The following is a 12,333-nucleotide window of genomic DNA, read 5'->3' as shown; positions in this document are numbered from 1 at the left end:
CTATCTACTATATCTGTCTGTCTGTCTGTCCTGTCTGTCTGAGTGTATCTGTCTGTCTGTCTGTCTGTCTGAGTGTATCTGTCTGTCTGTCTGTCTGTCTGAGTGTATCTGTCTGTCTGTCTGTCTGTCTGTCTGTCTGTCCTGTCTGAGTGTATCTGTCTGTCTGTCTGTCTGTCTGAGTGTAACTGTCTGTCTGTCTGTCTGTCTGTCTGAGTGTATCTGTCTGTCTGTCTGTCTGTCTGAGTGTATCTGTCTGACTGGCTGTCTTTTCTGAGTGTATCTGTCTGTCTGTCTGTCTGTCTGAGTGTATCTGTCTGTCTGGCTGTCTTTCTGAGTGTATCTGTCTGTCTGTCTTTCTGTCTGAGTGTATCTGTCTGTCTGTCTGTCTGTCTGAGTGTATCTGTCTGTCTGTCTGTCTGTCTGAGTGTATCTGTCTGTCTGTCTATCTGTCTGAGTGTATCTGTCTGTCTGTCTGTCTTTCTGAGTGTATCTGTCTGTCTGTCTGTCTGTCTGTCTGAGTGTATCTATCTGTCTATCTGTCTGTCTGTCTGTGTGTCTGTATGTCTGTCTGTCCATGTATATCTATCATATGTATTGTATGAATGCATATATATGACACGTGTGTGTGTGTATATACATATAATATATATATATATATATATATATATATATATATATATATAATATATAGTGTATGTGTGTGTGTGTGCGTGTGTGTGTGTGTATATATATATATATATACATATATATATATAAATCATGCTGAAGGTTAAACTTTAAATGTGAGTCATTTTCCCAGAATGCAGATACACATCTGGCATGATGTTTATACCCAGCCGAGTGAAACCAACACAAAACACTTTGCAGACACAAATTTGAAGCGGGAGGCTGGCTTAGTTCCAGCACACCTTGCATCAGTGTCTCATTGCAGTAGATGAGACGCCAACTCCCCCCTCTCTCCCCCCCATCCTCACCCTTAAATGTCTCATGTAACGAGTCTTTGATAGGATCCTCAGAGCAGCGCTGTCTCCTCAGTCACGCATACTGCAAAGCGCCTTGGTAAATATTGAATTGTCAAGTAAATATTGAATCCATGATTGACTGAACAACTCAATCTGAAGAGTGAGCTGCTATGAGAAGCAGACACTCATAAGGTAGCTGATAGGATTACTAAATAGTGCTCGTCTCCTCCGCCCCCTCTCCCTGGGCCCTGCCCCGGCAGGCTGCTGGCAGGGTCATTATTCTAATCTGAATTAAATAATTCGGTGCAGGAGGGACCTTGATGTTTGGAAACAACCTTTAAAAGGCAGATGACGAAGACCTCAGGCTACATTTGCTGAACTTTTCTAAACTAACCAGTTTAGGGGTGAATTATTTAAAATAATACCCTCTTTTCTAGCAAATTCAAAAGTTTTCCTGAAAGCAATTCCCCTGCTTTTAAAAGGCAAGAGTGCTCCTCAAAGTAGAACCCATTTTCGAGGGGCAGAGCTGAGTTTAAATGGAGATTAGAGTACTTTTTGTACATACAAACTGTTTCCTACAGGCACTCTGCAGCCATGCTCTGAATTACAATCTCAGACAGTTATTGTCACTCCAACATCTCAATGCAAGATGAGCGCAAAAAAAATCCCGCCTATATTCACCCGTACCTCTTTCTTTCATTCCTATTCCAGGCACTCCTGTCACACTCTTCATGATCTTTCTTCAGTCACTGAAATATTATCAGGTCACTGTGGCAGTGACGTGCACTCTGTCACAGCTTTTCAAGTCAAAATGAAATGAAATTTTCAAAGTAAAAGATAATTTTTATAATCCTCTATAATTTCTTATTAAATTGAGAAAGGGTCATGTCTTGCATTTGTGTGCAGTGACACCCTAATCTCACACACATACACACAGTTTCTCTACTTTCGGAGAATGACTCCACTCTGATCTCATGAATTTAGTTGATAAACTGTATTGTGGTTTTTGGGGATAAACATTATCTGATACACAGACAGTGCTATACATCAATGCCAACAGGAAACAGTAAACAGGAATTTCTAAACTGTACTCTCAGATTTACAGTAGATTTTCATGTTCTATCAACTGAGGTATCAAGGATCAACTTTTGATGGATTTTAAGGTGTTTGCCTCAGAAACCCACTTTGTTACCATGTCTTTCCTGGTGGCTGAACTTATACACTTTGAAGAATCCACATTTCTGCTACAGTAGAGGCATTTCACAGTGTACTGCCTCGCAAACTGAGGCCTCTAGTTTCCTGAAACAGGCTGCTCTCACAAACACGGGATCACTGTGGCAGGTCGGTGTTACCAACTAATTCTTGGTTTGCATTGCGATATGTAAAATGGATGAAAATCTATAAATAAATGATTAGAAGGCGGAATAGATTTTTTTGCAGGTGGAGTGAGATTGGGTTTTAGTTTTGGCCAATCACGTCAGCTCTTCATCTCGTTTAACAGTGGCTGTCAGATTCCTAATGAGCCGCGTGGAAACCGCTCATCTCTGGAAAGAGCAGATCCCAGAGTAGCGACATGGCATACACGAGTCGAATATGAATGGTCAGCATCTCTAATAAGCTGATTAGCCATCTTTTTATGCAGTACAATACAAGCTGCTTCTATTTGTACTGTATTTTTTTATACTCAAATGATTAAATATACTGTTTTCAGTTAGTTATATCTTTACATGCACCCAATCAGGCTTCAACTGCAAACATTGAGATAAAAACAATACTCTGTTTAAGCCATTTACATGATTACATAACCTGGGAGCTCCTCATAATAAGAGTAGCACATTATTATTATAATACCCCAAACTGTTTGGCCTGCGCATAATTACGAGCTGCAAATCTCTTAAATTAGGCACTGCAGATGGAGCGTATGCAGTGTATCATTCCTGCTGCTGTATGATGTCTACAGGTATTTAATCAACAAAAGGGAAATACCTCGTACATCCTCCGAGCAGCTGTGATGACAGTATTATTAAAAATCACCCATTAATCTAACCCATTACAGATTCTGCCTGCGTTGCATTTAAATTGTATTCCCATTTGCATTTTGAATTTTTGGGGGGGAGTTTTGGAGAGGCCTGCGTGCGTACATCCGCCAACTGCAGCCATGAAATTTTCTCAGTCTGGTCCGAGCAGGCGGAAACAGAGATGCAATTTCATGCCAAAAGAGTAATAAAATTGAACGGCACCGCCTGACCTGCCTGCTCCCAACGAAAAGAGCATTTGGGAGTACTTGCAAAAAACTTCTATATAAAGGCATATACTGTATAATTTCAAAATAAATTTACACTTTGTTTTGCAAAGTCAGTATATCTATATCAAACTCTTGCACAAAACATTTTTATGACACTGGAGACTGTTAAAGGGAGGTAGAGCATGTGCCCTACATATATAGAAACTATAGCAGTGCAAATGTCCTTCACTTTGTGCCGCTTTTAGCTTGTAACTGCACTGAAAGCCCTTTAGAAACTATATCTGGGTGTTACAATGTGAAAAGGGCAGATCCTTGTATTGTGACTTGCGCTACATGGACACAAAGCTGTGTTGAAACTACACAGAGGGGAATATTTCACTTTCCTCCCTCTTGTACCCGCCTGCCAGTTTTCCAGATTCCTAACATTAGTAAATGTTTGCACAGTTGTTCTAAGAGTGCCTTTGACTTTGCAAAAGTCTTCAAGCCTAGAGGGAAAATAGGCAAAGACCAAACAGGCCTCTTATTATTAACATATCATATGAGTGAGCGCGTGTCACCAAGTTGTTCATTCATTAGACCTAGAGCAGGTCAGTCTCTGTTTTTACTTAATTATATTTCATTATATTAAGAGCTATAATTTGGAAATCGCTTGAGGCGCTCGCTGTTGCTTGTTTTGAATACAATATCAGTTCGGCTCAACAAAATGAAACTGTCAAGACTACAGCATATAGCTGAGCAGAATTGTGCTGAATGCAAACCAGTCTTTTACAGATGAATTCTCACCTTGTATAAGTTAACCTTGAATATAAGATTAGTGCTGCTGATGAAAATGTACTTGATGCTATATTAGGTGTACTTTGTTAAACAGTAGAGTCTAGCAGTGAGACAAAAGAGGGCTTCAGTAGCCTAATATTGTTGTTTGTTTGCATACGTGACCATATCCCTCCATTTATCCATTTTTCTTTGCTGAATTAAAAGGTAACTTAGTTATTTTTCAACCTGGACCCACTGCTCTGCGTCTAAGTGACTGATTGGAATAATGATTTGTGTAACTGGTGTAGTGTAGAGCAGCCCTGTATAACCAGAAGCATCAGAACCGGCTGTAGTGTAATCCCTGAGGGCAATTGAGCATCTTCAATTTACGTTCACTAAGAGTGCTTGTTTTTGCCGCTGAGCTCAGATTGTTGTTGTAAGTGTTTATGGAAAAGATCCCTACAGAGATAGACATTTTTGTTTAGCCAGAAACAGCCCTGAAATCGTTGTCATCAAACCCACCAGACTCCATTTATATAAACAGTAATTTTATCCTTGTATCACACACTTCATTTAAAGTCTACGGAGGCAAAATAAAACTCACAAGTCTTTTCAATTTGTCTCTCCATCGTTCCGAAAATCACCAAATCTGGTTTGGTTGAAATAAACCCTTAAATTCACGCAGTGAGATGTGAGAATATGCTGGCTCTATACATGTTAAATGACCGTTTATTTAAATGGAGTCTGGCAGGTTTGGCACTGATGTTTTTGGGGTTGTTTCTGGTTGAACAAAAAGGATCTTACTGTTTGACATAAAGGTTGACATCTGTAAGTATCCTTTCCATACTTCTAACAACAATCTGAGCTTGTCAGTGACAAAACAAGCACTTTCTGTGGACATAAATTGATGATGCTCAAATTGCCCTCTGGGAAGATACTGCAGCTGGTCTTGGCCAATTTCAAAAACTGTTTTTCCCCCAAGTCATTTAGATATAAAAACAAGGGAAAATACTGAAGTTACCCTTTAAAGCCCCTGAAGGTGTCAAATCTGAGGTATTTTTCTGTAACTTTGGATGTTCTAGACTAAATAAGGAACACCAAGGTTGAAAACTTATTTTAGGTATTATTGTTTAACAGACAAACGCTTTTCATTCTAGACTCTGATTGATGCACACAAATACGTCACATCACCTTGTTCCAACTGTTCAGCTGATGCAACTGAGACCGGCCCTTTCAGACCATAAGAATATGGAGGGGGAAAGAACATGTCATGTGTAATTACCAAAATTGTTGCAACTCTGGCAGACAATATTGTGTTTATGTAAGATCTCATCCCTCATAGTCAGAAGCTGATTGAGACAATGTGCTTTTAGAGTTTTGAATTTGAAACTGATCATGTGAATAGGTATTCTTATGTACATTTATTAAGAAACAATTGAATAATTCAGAACTTTTCTTCTCACTGTCTCCTTTTACTTTCATTTCGTGACACATAGGAGCACTCATGCAGATTGATGCTTTTGCTGTGACCACAGTGTGCACCAATGAAAACCAATAAATTTGAAGAACTGTCAATCAAAATTCAGGAATTGTTTTTATCAGCGGCAGTGAGCTCTGCAAAGTTGGCTTGGTATTAAAAGGAGTATTCAGTCTCATCTTTAGCAGAACCTATTAAATTGTATCGAACGTACTTAAGTGCAGCAGGTTTTCCTGCCATACAATATCCACTGATGAAGGCTAAAAGCGCTGTGTGCAAAATGTTGAGACACTGTGAATCATGTCCCGGCAGGCACTAATGTTATGGCAGTGCTGTGTTGTATAATGGCTGTATGCTGCAGCTGTCAAAACCTCATATTAAAGACATCTATGGCTACATTTATATGTTGATTGTATTTTAAATATTAGTTCATGTCTCACTTGAAGTCTTCTTATAATCAGTGTTTATATTACAGTTCAACTAATAGAGGTTTCTCAAACGCTGAGTCAATCATTAGTTTAATTTAGCTGACAATAATTGATATTTTGTATATATCAAACTCTTCTCAGTGTAAGGGAAGTTTCTCTGCAGGCAATACAGACTACCACTTCAAAGCTGTTGAATAGAATACCTTCAGACAATTCAGCCCTCTGAGATAGAAATAATAAAACACGCTGTCTCGCTGTGGTCAAGGGGGACATCCATCACTCAGCAGCTTGACAGCAGAGACTGGCTGGTACTTTATTCTGATTAAATACCAAACCAATAAAAGCCACAGCTTCAGTCTGTATACGGAATGTGAGTTCAATAATCCACTCATTCAAGGTAAGTTCTTATCCGAGCTATTAAGATTATTTTTTATCATTTCTGCTCTCATTACTCAATCACAGCGGAGACGGGACATGAAAGATAAGATATGTGAGATGTTAAAAAAACAATCCAGGGTGGATGTTGAGCCAAATGAGCAACTAGGAAACCTCTGAAAATCCAGGGTTGTAATTATGTTACCTCATGTTCAGCTTTGCGCAAAGGTTACCTGGTCAAACTGCAATAACGGTACCTTCATGTTGTCTTCTGGTCCAAAGATTAAACGTTATTATCTTTTGATCATGAAAAATGTACTTATTCAGCGTTGTCTGGATGGCAGATGGCGTTGCGATTGCAATTTATTCACGTTATGTAACAAATTGGGTTTCTGTGGACTACTGAGCAAGTCAGATCACAGCAGAAAGTTCAGATGATCATATTATAGGACAGCTTTGAGCAGCATTCCTTGGAGATAAAACTAGTTTATGTGCAAGAAATCATTTTTTGTGAGTACAAGGACACAAGAATCAGAAGACTTTCTGAAAATATAAAGTGTGCAAAGCGTTCAAAATTAAATAAGTAGTTAAGACATAAAATAACTAATCATTTGAATACAAAAGGTAAATTGTGTTACAAAGCTCAGTGAATTATGGCATTAATCTATACAACTGAAACACAATATTATTAAATTGTATTTTTTATTCTTATTTTTGAAGTAACAGTTAATTTTAATTTAACCATGCCCTTTTTGAGAATTTTACTTTTTATTTCATAATGCTACTTTCCATGACAGTTGTCACCAGTGTTTACCCCCTCACCCTGCAGCCAATTACATGTGCATTCAACTTCACTAAAGGTTCATACCACAGGATGTCAGGCCCAACTGGCCATCGTGGCGTCGGCTCAGATGGGGAGCAACAATGAGCATCAGCTGCTTCAATCAATTGTTTAATCTCATGTAGTTTTTCTAAGCGGATGACAATAAACGTGGATGACAAAGAAAAAGGTTTTGTTGGTGCTGCAGGTGGAACTATAGAACAGAGGAAAGGTCAGTCGTTTTTCTTGTTTTAGGCTCTTCCAATCACGACAGGCAGCATCATACAAACCACTCTCCTCACCGGCAAGAACTAGCTGGCAAAATTCTGGTAACACCTAGTGAGCCTGCTAAGAAGCTGGGGTACCTAAACGCCTAAATGAAATTAACAACGGCTTTTTAAAAAAAGGACCTTTTGAAATAAACGTTTAGAAAATGAAAGAAATATAATGAATGTTTAATAACAAGCTGCTCAGAGTTCCCAATAAGGAATTGAGTTTTAAATTAAGTTAAAAATTTGAGGTTTGGTTCATTATAAAGTCATTTATATTCTGTAATTTATTTATTCATATGATTAATTACTTGATGTCTTATTTATTTCTATATTTATTTAATACTGAAACACTTTTAGCTCCATATACTCTCCTCCCTGCACTGCCCACCCCACCTCCATTACCTATATTTGCCATCTCAGGAACGGTGGCGCTGTAGGGGCCTTCGTCAAAGACAGGCGGGTTGTCGTTGATGTCCTGCACCCGAATTATGAACTGTGACGAGGGCTCCAGGGCACGGTCCGTCTGCCTGTCGGTGGCCGTGGCGATGAGACGGTACTCGTCCTTCTCCTCACGGTCCAGTGGCTTGGTGACGTGGATGTTGCCCGTCTTCTCGTCTATCACAAAGACCGAGCCCGCCCCTTCGCCTCGCAGGACATACTTAGTGCGTCCATCATTCCTGTCCATGTCAGTGTGGAGCTAGGTGAGAGATGATGGGAAGAGTTGTGAAAAGAGGTGAGAAAGAAAAACATAAAATGGAAGCAAAAAAAAAAAGGTAGTAACAGAAAGCGGAAAGATGTGAGAGGCAAGGACAGATAGGAACATAAAGGGTGGAAAAGAAAGACAAGAGTAAACACCAGTTTAAAATTAAGTTTCTTTTCACAAGACAAGCATTGAAGACAAAACAAGCAGATTATCCCCTGCATGCCTTTAGGATATAATATATTTATACAGAGGCAGACAAAAGAAATACGCACAAAACCTCCCTCTCACATGCACACACTCACACACACACACACACACACACACACACACACACACACACACACGCACACTTTCCCCCCATTGTACTGAATGTCATGTCTCTATTCCTGCAGTATGAGCAGTTATGAACCAGGATCTCCTTGATCTCCAACGATACCCGGAACACATACTCTCCTGCGCACTCTTAAAGCCTCCATTCACTTCCTAGCAGCTGTGGAGAGCTTACTAGTCTGCGCACATGCAGTGCCCTAGCTATTTAATGAAAGCACCAAATCAAAGGAATAATGAACAGTAGGCCAATCAATTATTCCCTAACTAATAGGTGTGTATGAGGCAGAGTAGAGGGGTGCATGGGAGTGGGACATGCTGTATCGATCACAGCCTTGTGTTGAGCTTTATTGGATCAGCGCCTGGCGGGATGGCAGAGCAGCGGAGCGACCAGCGTCCTCTCATGCAGGGAGAGGTAATATCAGGGAAGGCTCCACACTGTCCTCCGTCCCCGTTGAGAGAGACACGCCAGCGGGATGCACCCAGCACATCAAGATTCAATCTCATTACCCCACACCTACGTGGATCGAATAGCAACTGTGACCAAAAAAAACGGAGAGTGCTAAATTAGCCACCACTCGCAAGAAAGTGTGACATTGTGACTTTAGACGGAGAGAGGAGCGGAGAGCCGGCTAGGGAGGGGATGGGTAGGTTAGCTCAGGAGAGCATTGTTGCATGGCAACAGCTAAGCACGTTTGCTAAATGAAATGAGAATGGATACTGTGAATCGAAATGTTCATTTACTTTGCAGTTTTGCAGGGAGAGGGGAGCAGCATGGATACGCCAGCTTCCCAGGGGGTAAACGATAAGTACGGATGTTGACAAGGTTGTTTATAGCTAAGAATGCAATCATGAGTTCAGACTGTCTGAAAGTTGAAAGCGAAAATTGTGTGAACAATTTGGCACAAAGTCAAAAGTTAAACAACACTTCACCTTGAAAAGACTCCTTTATTTAAATGGTGATGCAAATTGGAAAATCTAAAAGCACTCTAGCCAACACAGAGGCTGTTGTGTGAGAGCAGTATGCACTTAGGGAACTAGAAATAGAGCTTATGCTGCTCTCAAGTCTTTTCCATATACACATACACTTTAATGTAACTGAGGGGGGTTATCAGTGAGCTGCTATGCCACAGCTAGCTTTAGCATGTTCATGCTAGCTCTGTTTGTAAATATAGCCTAGGCAACTACTGTAAACATAACTAAAGTTAAAGTGTTAAAGTGATAGTTCACCTAATATATTTACTTTATTTTGCACACATTAATGAATATTGGGGGGTTGGGGGGGGGGCTGGTTTGAGGATGCAAGAATGACTGTGTCCTGATCATTTTATAGCTGAAGTTTTGAACAAAATCGAGATTTTTCATGATTAAGTGGGATGGGATATGGGGATAATAATGTTTGTAAAATTGTATGATGATGTTTTGTAGTTTATTTAATAAAATTCTGCCATCAATTATATAAAGTCCACCTACCTGCCCAGGGACTACAAGTGGAAAATAGCAGCGTTGCTAAAACCTGGTACAATGCATCTCTCCTTGTTTTATATAAGGTTTATGTTTTATCGTGCGCTGTCCCTGTCTAAATAAAATTACATTGTATTACATTACATTATTACTGTAAATATCAAGCACTAGCTGCTGTAGGCTTTAAAATTACACATGAAAATGGCTAAACAAAGCTAACAAGTTAAGAAGCTAGCTTGTGTAGGAAAAACACCCTGTAATGGCACAACTAACTTTAGCATGTTCATGCTAGCTCTGTTTCTAAAGTTAGCCCAAACCCTAACATAACCAAAGTTAACATGTTTTAAAATGGTACTTCACCTAAAATCTTTAACTGTAAATTTCAAACACTCACTGCTGAATACTTTAAAACTAGATGTAAGAACGACTAAGCTAACAAGCTAAGGAGTATGCTAACTTACCGTCTTGGGCAGAAAAACTTTTTAAAATATCCACAGAAACATGTCAAGCCTCCTCCTGCAAAACCAAGTCTCTCCTGTCTGTCCACATTCTCGGTATATTAAGTACAAAAAGCATTTACCTCAACCAAAATATATCTATATATTTTCATCTATATAATACACTACTTTAATGCCAATCATCATGCACAACTCTCCTGAGCTCATGAGCAGCAGGTGTGTTTGGATGTACTCGTTAGAGAGGTACTTCCACTGCTTAGATAAATAAAACTATGTAATTATCCTAATTGTAAAACATACTGAGCATACACACAGGAGACAGATAGATAGATAGATAGATAGATAGATAGATAGATAGATAGATAGATAGATAGATAGATAGATAGATAGATAGATAGATAGATAGATAGATAGATAGATAGATAGATAGATAGATAGACAAACATTTGCTAAGAGACAAGTTGAAACTTGCAACTACTTGGAATGCGCAAGTCTGCAAAGTTCTAAATATCTGCCGCTTTACACCAGTGCGACTAAAGGAGAAAGTGTATTGTCTCCATCGTAACAATTCTCTGTACCTCCGTTCTAACCTCTGACTTGTTGGCTTTTAGGTAGAAGTAACAACTGTAAAAAAAAGCACTTTGTGTTATGAGTATGTGTGTGTGTGTGTGTGTGTGTGTGTGTGTGTGTATGTGGGACATGTGCACATATAGCCAGCAGCAGCGGCGACCCCTTGTCTGACGCCGACACACCGTGAGGACATAGACTGACATAAGTGTTAACAGCTGGAGGGGTGTAAATGAGACTTGGGCTCGGTAGGGACGGAGAACTGTTGTCAGGGAGGAAAGCAGAAGCAAATGAACACACTGTCTGCTGATAGTTTGAAACTGACTTGGCCAGTTGATTTCACAACAGATTCACTGGCTCTTGAAACAGGTGACGTACCTACTGTTCTAAAAAACCAGCAACTGGTGACTTGACAAACTGAGTCACAGTCACTATCAGCCGGCGTGAGTCGAGCTGAGACGGGCCACTTCCCACTGCTGCAAATGTTTCGTGCAACATTCTAAAAAACTTTCGTTTTGGTGCAAATCTTCGGTCCGAACTGCACTTTAGGTTTTTTTCCCCAGCAGACAATTTGACTTGTCAAAAATGGGAAATGCACAGGTGCTTCCAATGACATTAACGATGGCTCGATTCTATAAAAGTGCCCCAGCAAGCCTTGACAGCGTGACAGTGAGCCATAATGTGCAACACCAAAACCCTGAAACTGAAGCAGCTTAATGGAATTCAGATGTCGTTAACTGCATTATTTACACCTGTGCTTCCAAATGCGGCGTGCCAAAAGTATTGAATGAAAACGGCTTATCCAGACCATAACCTCCTGGTCAGGCTGCTGCTCCCAGCTCTTTGCCCACCTTCCTCAGTAATATGATCAGCAACAGCTTATATTTACCTTCCCACAAACACCAGTCATCATGAAGCTTTTGACAGACTCCATTGATACACGGCACCTACATGGATCCCTGAATCAATCTCCAATGACCTCTTGTGATCAGATTACACTGCCCTGCTCAAATATGTTTTAGTGCACCATCTGTAGTTATAGTAAAGAAAACAAATGACCTCTTTCACTGACCTATTACAGTAGCTCTGGTACATTATATAAACCAGGCAGGAAACAAGTGCTGCAGATAATCAGACAAATTGCCTCAATTTTACTGTATTTTAAAATGACAAGAAAATGATGCACAATCGCTGCAGGGTGAGCAAAACAGTGTGAGCTTGACCGCCTGGAAGTACCAGTGAGGCAAAGAAAAACACACCCCACCCAGCTCTCTAAGGAGAAATCTACACTGTAAAATCTGACCAGCTGACTTTACTTTTAAAAAATCTAGGGAACTGATAGCCTTGAAAAATGCAAGTAAATATAACTTGAAGTCTTAATTTATGTTTACTTTATCTAATTTTATCTTTATCTAATTGGTAAGTTACCTTAATTTATGTGCACTTAATTTTGAAAAGTTGTTGCAACTTAAAAATGTTTGA

The 12,333-nt window shown here is 39.7% G+C and overlaps 1 protein-coding gene across 1 annotated transcript in view; it reads right to left on the bottom strand.

Moving 5' to 3' along the window:
* The window catches only part of LOC121951304 (cadherin-2), a 115,187-nt gene that overhangs the window by 83,801 nt on the left and 19,053 nt on the right, over positions 1–12,333 (bottom strand). The window contains exon 2 of the mRNA XM_042497571.1: positions 7,735–8,029. Within this exon, the coding sequence (XP_042353505.1) occupies positions 7,735–8,029 (295 nt within the window). The remainder of the gene's footprint in view (positions 1–7,734; positions 8,030–12,333) is intronic.

Source organism: Plectropomus leopardus, chromosome 12 (genome assembly GCF_008729295.1).
Source record: "Plectropomus leopardus isolate mb chromosome 12, YSFRI_Pleo_2.0, whole genome shotgun sequence".
Classification (NCBI taxonomy): Eukaryota; Metazoa; Chordata; class Actinopteri; order Perciformes; family Serranidae; genus Plectropomus; species Plectropomus leopardus.
The sequence above is the reverse complement of the archived record's forward strand: the minus strand, read 5'-3'. Positions and strand labels throughout refer to the sequence as shown.